Source organism: Zeus faber, assembly GCF_960531495.2.
Source record: "Zeus faber genome assembly, chromosome: 20".
In the NCBI taxonomy this organism is placed as follows: Eukaryota; Metazoa; Chordata; class Actinopteri; order Zeiformes; family Zeidae; genus Zeus; species Zeus faber.
This window is the reverse complement of record NC_137207.1, coordinates 17169848-17177906: the sequence shown is the minus strand read 5'-3', so window position 1 is coordinate 17177906 and position 8059 is coordinate 17169848. Positions and strand designations below refer to the sequence as shown.

Here is an 8059-nt window from a genome sequence, read left to right as displayed (position 1 = left end):
TTACCTCTGTGCTGCAGTTGTCACCAGTCACAAATGCATCAATTTCAAGTTACTTCTTTTCTATTTTTTTTTTTTTGATTCAGAATTGAACTTTATAAAAACGCTATAAATACAAGTATTCAATTTCAGTTTATCGGTTTTATGTCATTATATTTTTTATAAAAAAAATATGCTTATCTTGCTTCCAGAAAAAAAGAAGAGGAATTAGGACGTTTAATATTCTGCATTAGATGTATTTGATTAATGAAATATTTTTGTCATGCATGCACGTCAGATGCTTTACTGAAAAGTTGGCAGCAGTTCTCATTACGTATTAAATGTTTATTAAAAGTTTTTTTCTACTTTCGGCACGAGCTGACGTCAGCTCATCACGGATTTCTCTAAAGGGTCATCTGCTCCATTTGATCCGCTGTGCGTTTCTCCAAACAAAACCCAATAAAAAAAGTGTGTTATTTTATTTTATTTTCTGACGTTTACGTGAAACAAAAAATCCCAGCGTCCGAGAGCCCCGGTGCCTCGCGGTGTGGTGTCCTGGTGCGGTGTCCCCCCCCCCACCCACAAGCTTGGAGCACAGCAGCCAAAGTCGGAACAAACTTTTAAATAAGTGAAGACTCAGCAGCCAAATTGCTTATTTCCCGCCTCAAATTTGTTCAGAAACAGATTTTGGTGGACTGAAAAGATCGGGAGGGTGGCCACTCCCACAAAAAAAAACAGCCGGTTTTGGAACAAGAGGGTTATTGATGCATGTTAGAAAGGCTAGAATGCATAATTTGTGGTATTTTCAGCAATAAACTTCAAAGACATGTTTTGGGGCCCTCAGAGACCATATATTACCTTGTGTAAAAAGGAGCATGATAGGTCGGTCCCCTTCAATGGAAATCAAACCGTGAGATTCTCACCCAACACCTAGCCCAAGATAGAACTACCTTCAGAATGCACAGATTTTAAATATAGGCTCCAGGATTCCCATTTATTTTTTGCGAGATACATTGATCCGACATCAGCGCAACCAGAAATCCATTCGCAAATGCACAAATAACCAGCAGAGGGCGCCACATCGACGATAAAAGCCAAGAACGAAGAACCAACCGCTCTAAAACGTTATTAGGAGCTTCGTCCCCTGACAAAGAGGAAAAGGCAAAAGTTTATTTGTTAAAAAACCATTACATTTTAAAGTATATATCAATAAATAAATGCTTAATAAACGCTTTCAACCAGTGTAGCTGTACTTCTTGGTTTTTGTTTATTTCAAGTCGGGCGAATACGGCCATGGTCTCAGTTTGAGCTCTCTGTGCAGGGAGACACGGCAATCTGTGCATTTAAAATGAGGGAAAAACAAGATGAATTCAAATCCGTCCAAAGATCGGTGTCACCTCACCGCATCAGACACAAACGAAATAAGACTGTGATATCAGCGGTCGATGAGCAAGCCAAAACCACGAAGTTCAACAGCGAGAGAGAGAGAGAGAGAGAGAGAGAGAGAGAGAGAGAGGGTACCAGGGTTGTTACAGACGGAAAAAAAAAAAATCTCCCAAGTTCGAGGGCCCCGGCCCCCTCTCTGTCCCTTCCTCTCTCTCCCTCCATCTCTATGAACGGCGTAATTGGAGGGAAGAATTCTTTCAGTACGTTTATTCGCACCATCCTCAAAGATAATATTGACACAACACTGTCCCCCAGGCTCCGACGGGAGAGCGCTGCCTTTAAAAGCGCACACAAACACCCACACGCCAACTGTATGAATATTGATATGCATACCTAAAGACCTTACAGTAGTACACACAGACACACACACACTTACTGCTCTGTACTGTATGTGTTAAAGAGAGAGAGAGAGAGAGAGAGAGAGAGAGAGAGATGGGATGAGCGGGGGAGGATGAGGATGACAGATTGCATGCTGACGCGAGTGTATGCCTTCAACCTCTCCCTCCATTTCTCTCCGTCCCTCTTTCTGCCCCCCCCCCCCCTCCCCTCCTCTCTCTCTCGCTCGCTTCCTCCATCCCTCCATCCCCATCACCGCTCTGTTTTTTTTTTTATTTAGTTGTGATGAATCGACTCCCGGGCGGAGAGACACGACACACAACAGCGGGCGCAGGGAAGGCGCTCGCTCCCCCCCCCCCCCTCTCTCTCTCCCTCCTTTTTCTCCGTGCCCACCCTTCGCTCCTGTACCGACGGAACTCGCTTCCATCCCCTTTCTGTTTCTGTGCTTTTCACCATCCATCTCTTTGACTCCCCCTCTCCCTCGCTCTCTCTCTCTCTCTCTCTCTCTCTCTCTCCCCCTCAGGTCAGACCATCATCCTCCATTGTCTCTTCACCTTTGCCTCGGCCGAGCGACGGCGCGGGACACTTTGCGGGAGGAAGGACGGGTCAGCGTGGAGGACGAGCGGGCGCCGCGGAGCGCTGTGGAATATTAACGCTCCATCAGACGCTGCACGCGCTCTTCCACCTTTTGATTTCCTTATTGATAATTGGCGATCAAACTTTTCCGACTTTACTTTGCGTGGTATGTGTACGGTACGCCGCAAGCGTCTTTTTCGGCTCAATTCTGCCAATGTCATTTTGCGACACATTTGACATTCGTGTGTCATCTTGGACATCAGGAGGAAAAAACGGCGACAAAAAAAAAAATCGCGCTTTAGATATTCATCCACATTTGTTTTATTTGTCTCTTTTATTTATTAAAACTGAACGGCATTTTGTCCAGTTTAAAGGACTTTCTTCGTGGAGACATCTTTCCTGGACAGCTCAGAACGCGTGTAGCCTGTGTTAGAAACACAGATGATCCCGAGGCAGATGGCAAACCTTCCCGTTCACCTTCTGAGTTTTAGGCAATGTCCTATTTGGGGATGTTCCTAACGACTAATTTCCCTGATGTTTAAACGGAAGTTTAGCCGACGAGTCTAAAAGTAAGAAAAACACGCAGAAAAAACAGTCACGATTGAGCACAATATAATCTATACGTTTAAACATTTTCCCATATTGTGAAAATATTGCATATATTAAAAGAGGCATTCTTCAATTACCAAATCGCATTTTAATGCCACTGAAATGTGTGGCACTTTGCGCTGTGCATTATGAACATTGCACATCCTACAAAACATGACAGCAACGCACTAAATAAAAGTTTACAAATAACATTTATTGATAACAATATTCAACCTAACGAAACATCTTTGGGAAACATGCCTGATTTTTACAACGGCTTACAACCAGTTTACTCTGACACAGACTTCATACAACGTTACTTCCATTTTCTAGACAATCAAAATGCTGCCAAACCACACTGGTTTTACCAGATGTCATCTTTGTCCCACTTTCCACTTGGTTAAACTTGCGGGAGGAACAGGCCGATGTGGTTTTTTTTTTTTGGTTTTTTTAATCCGCCGGAATGGATGTTCGTTTTTTCTAAAACAACATTTGACTAGGAAGACATGACATTTCAGTGCAAATTATGTCAATACGTCATTTAAATGTGTACATTAATGAAATAATAATAAAAACAACAATAAGTTTAACCAACTACTATTTCTGGCCCCGGTAAGCGAGGGAAGCAACGTTAATCGACTAATCGCGCACATCCCTAGTTCTATTTAAGCCACACTAGGTGAGTTCTCCAATATACTTTTTTTTTTTTTTCAGAAATTCAACTAAAGCCATCCTGATATCACAAACATAAATGAGTGAAACAGAATTTTCAATTTTCAGGCGAAGTCAAGTGGCGGCCTGCGTGCCAGATGTGGCCCACATGTTAATGCAGACCAATGCAGATGCCATTTCAATGAATGTGGAGCTCAGCGGTGAACTGTTGTTGCATTCATTTCAGAAAACACCTGTGGGGCTTCAAGTGCCCCCAACAAACAACCAAGAAGAACCTTTACCGCCCCAACAGCATCACAACAGAAGAAGACGGAGAACAGGCACCAGGCTGCAGGTCGAGCAGAGTACCTGCTGAACGACCATTGATGTACATGTACTCTACTGTTCCTCAGAGGCAGTGGTTCTCGACGCAGGGGTCCGGGGAGGTTCCATGCGGTCCCCAGCAAAATGATGAATAGTTAAACTTCACTGTTATTCAATTTCCAAGATGTAAGCACCATCAGAATGTACAATAAAGATTGTTTTGATCGGAAGAGACAAAACCTTGTCAAATGGGGTCCATGGCCCAAATGCATATCAAACTGAGGGTCCTTGAGGTGAAAAAAAAACATGAAAAAGGTGGAAAACTCCAGGGCCAGAAAGTGAAGAACTTGCCATAGTTTCGCTCCACCGTGCATGGACTGAACTTATTGGTTAAAACCTTGAGGAGGACTTTCACTTTGAGGACCTGGAGCGTCCACCTTCTGAGGCTGAGGGCAGAACTCCACCCTGAGCTCTGCTCCTCCCTCAGTCTTCACCTCCCCTCAGACTACACATCAGCACTCTGTCCTGCCGTCCATCACTCAGCCACCTCTCGCGCACACACACACACACACACACACACACACACACACACACATGCAGAGTTTGGGTGTTCTTTCGCATATTCCCTTCTAAATACGCCTTTATTGTCGGTGCATATCTAGATACAGTGCTTGTGTGTGTGTGTGTGTGTGTGTGTGTGTGTGTGTGTGTGTGTGTGTGTGTGTGTATGCTAGTGTAGCCCAGTCCCGGAGCTGATTGGCATGTCTTTGTGGAGCCGTTTCCCTCCTAATTTCACGAATAAAAAAAAACTTGCTGCCCTTTAGTTGCCCTCGCTCTGACTTAATGTATCTCACCCATCTCTCTCTCTCTCGTTTCATCTCTCTATCTCTCTGTCTCTCTACCTCTCACAACACACACACACACACACACGCACACGCACACGCACACGCACACGCACACGCACACGCACACGCTTTCTTTTTTACGGCGTTCTTTTTTCTTTACCTTCTATTGGATCTCCTGCTGCTATCTCTCCATCACTGTCTTCCTTGCCGTTCTTTTCCTCCTCTCTCTCTCTCTTTATTTCTATCTTTGTCTGACTGACACTTCCCACCACCGCGCCTTCCCCTCTCTACTCTGGCTTTTCTCTCCCTCTCTCTTTTTCAGCCCTTCTCCCTTCTCTTTCTTTTTGCTTCCCTAAGCCTCTCCTCACCACTCCACCCCTTATCTCTCTCTCTCTCTCTCTCTCTCTCTCTCTCTCTCTCTACAGTGTGTATGTGTGCATGACTCTGTGTGTGTGTGTGTGTGTGTGTGTGTGTGTGTGTGTGTGTGTGTGTGTGACTGCCAGCTGGATTATTGAAAGGAAGAAGTGCGTGTACCCATAAGTGTTTAAGAAAATTAGATGGGGGGGGGGGGGGGTAAGGACAGCAACACCCTGCAACGTTTAATCTCCTCCTCCCTCTATGACGTTCTTCATCATGAGTTTACTGGAACCGGAACTGTAAGTTCCCAACTCTGGCAACAAATTTTGGATCTGACACTCGGGCGGGAAGCCACTGACAAGCTGGAGTTATTGGTACTGGGCTCAAAACGAAAAGTAAATAAGTCACAATCTATGAAATATAAAATATAAAATAATGTAAAATAATGACCGAATTAGCTTTTACGATGGGGTGTCGCCATGTTCCCTGTCAATAAATCTTTTTTTATATTCGGGAATCGGGTGTATGTTTTTAATAGTGCGCACTTCACAAACACGATATCAAGGAAGTCTTGAACTCTGATTCATGGAAGAGATTATTTGTCACAAACTACTCCCTAAGCGCTGTTGTGCTGTGGAAGACTCTTTCACAACCTTTATTCTGCCACCACAACACACTTTTTAACCACTAAAAACATCACAAACCCATCGGACTGTGCTTGTTATTACTAATAGTTGGTGATGCGAGACTCATAAAAGATTAGTTGGCCGTGAAAAATTATTTTTAAATGACTCCAGAGTTGGGATTCAAAAGAGCAAATCTTCAATTCACGAACCGAAAATATTTACTAAGGAGTGAGTGAAAGTCCACGGCGGAAAAGGTCCAGGCATTTGGCATATTTCATACCGAGTGTGAGTGATTTACTCACTCAGAGCTGAACCGTTGTTCACCGCGCATTACACCAACTGAATGAAATGAGTCACAGTAACCAAAAGACCCATTCTCAAAATGGAGTCGAACCTTACCTCACCACTAATAGTTCTCACTTTCCGTGTGAAACTTGAGCTCATTGTGATGAACACAGAGCTGCAATTCTGGCTGAAACCAGTGAATTCGATTAATTACTACTTGCAATTTTGATCTTACAATACAAGAGCTGGTTTCCATTGTTTGTTTTTAAGTGGAGTCTCGACACACCTGGCAGTGGTTGAAAAACGGTGCTCGAAAGCTCCCCATGAATATTGTCTGGGTCGCGTACGCATGTGTGTCTTGAGTGTGTTGTTTTAGATGTATGTGTGTGTGTGTGCACGTTTTGGGGACCCACCTGCAGCGCGCTGTTCAGGAAGCAGCTGTTCTGCCCGGGCTCGTTGCTCAGGCCCTTGCTGGGTGCAATGGAGGTCATGGTGCGCGGGGCGACCAGCCCCCGCACCGCGCCTCCGCCCGACGCAAAGTAGTTCCTCTTCCACGACATCACCGACCCCCCGGGGCTCAGGTGGGCCCCCCGCCTCCCTGGCGGGGCCCCTGGGGGGAGGGTGCAGACGAGCGGGCGACGAGCACTATGTCACTCCCATGGGAGAGAGAGAGAGCGGGGCGGAACAGGGGAGACGTGGCTCGGAGGGGAGTTAGAGGAAGAGAAAGGAGGTGGAGAAGAGCGAAAGAGAACCGGGGTGCAGTGATGGTCGAAAAAGGGAGCACGGTGGTTTTCCGGACAGGCAACGGGCACCCATACAAAACCTCCCACTGACCAAAACACACGCCCCCAACGCGAGCTCCCTTCGGTCAAACGAAAACCACCGATCTCTCCTCTCGGTTTTCAACGGCTGCTTGGTTTAGTTTCCTCGGCTCCGGGCGACGGGGTTCCGTCGTAATGGTGGGTGGCGCTCCCATGGGGAGGCTCCCTCGACCCCGTGGCGGCGTTCTTCTCTCTCAGCCTTCCTGCACAACACAACACAGAGAGAACAGGGACGTCAGGACGAACAGCAAGAATGGGTGATCTGCTCTATGGGGGATTAACCGGACCAGAGCGTCACATCGGGGGTATTACACATTGTTTACATTACCTAATGCAAAGAAAAGCTGCCGTAACTGTTTCTGTTGCTTTTTGAGTCCTGTTAACCCCCTGTCCATCCCCATGGATGGATGGATGGATGGATGGACGGACGGCCGGGCGGGCGGGCGGAAGGATGTGACGTTACGTCAGTAATATGATGGAAATCTGTTATGTCATTTCATAATCACTACTTTGGGGGGGCATTATCTGGAGCTTATACTGGATTCAAGTGCTGCTTCCGTATAAGAGAGAGAGCAAAGAGAGAAAAGAGAGAAAGGGTTGTCGCCATGATGCTGTGTGTGTGTGTGTGTGTGTGTGTGTGTGTGTGTGTGTGTGTTTTTTAGTGTGTGTGTGTGTGTGTGCATATCACAATGTGAGTGGTGTGTGTGTGAGTGTGTGTGTGTGTGTGTGTGTGTCTGTGTGTGTGTTAATGCATGTGTGCGAATCCATCTTTCTCACCCTACAGTAAGCGTGTGTAAGTATGTGTGTGTTATTGTTTTTTTTATAAACAAGTTGCGTAACACCATGGGGCAGTTGCCAGCGGATCCGCAGTGCCCCCCCCCCCCCCCCACACACACACATCCCGCCCCCACCCCTCTCTATTGGCTGGGCTCCAGCGCCTGGTTGCCAGGTTGGCAATGGACCAGAGGGCACAGAGATGCTGCGGTGAACAACCAGCGTGGTCCATCACCATGGGGACGGCCACATGGGGAGGGGTTGGGGGTTGAGATAAGGGTGGGTGTGATCGTCGTGACAACGCTAGTAAGTGAACTACAGCCACAGCGAAACAAGAAGGGTGTCAGAGGGGAGCAGTTGCGCAACAGTTTGACCACGACACGCTGTACAGCAGAGCAGACAACGCGGCGCTCAGCCGGAGTTTGGGCGCCACGTCGGGTCACCTGCTGGGGGG

General features: G+C 46.6%; 1 protein-coding gene across 1 annotated transcript in view; it reads right to left on the bottom strand.

The window, feature by feature from the left end:
• Positions 1–6570, bottom strand: part of usp54b (ubiquitin specific peptidase 54b) — a gene marked incomplete at both ends in the record, with an annotated part of 44928 nt that extends 38358 nt beyond the window's left edge. Inside the window, one exon of the mRNA XM_080021238.1 lies at positions 6424–6570. Within this exon, the coding sequence (XP_079877364.1) occupies positions 6424–6570 (147 nt within the window). The remainder of the gene's footprint in view (positions 1–6423) is intronic.
• Positions 6571–8059: the final 1489 nt, after the last annotated feature.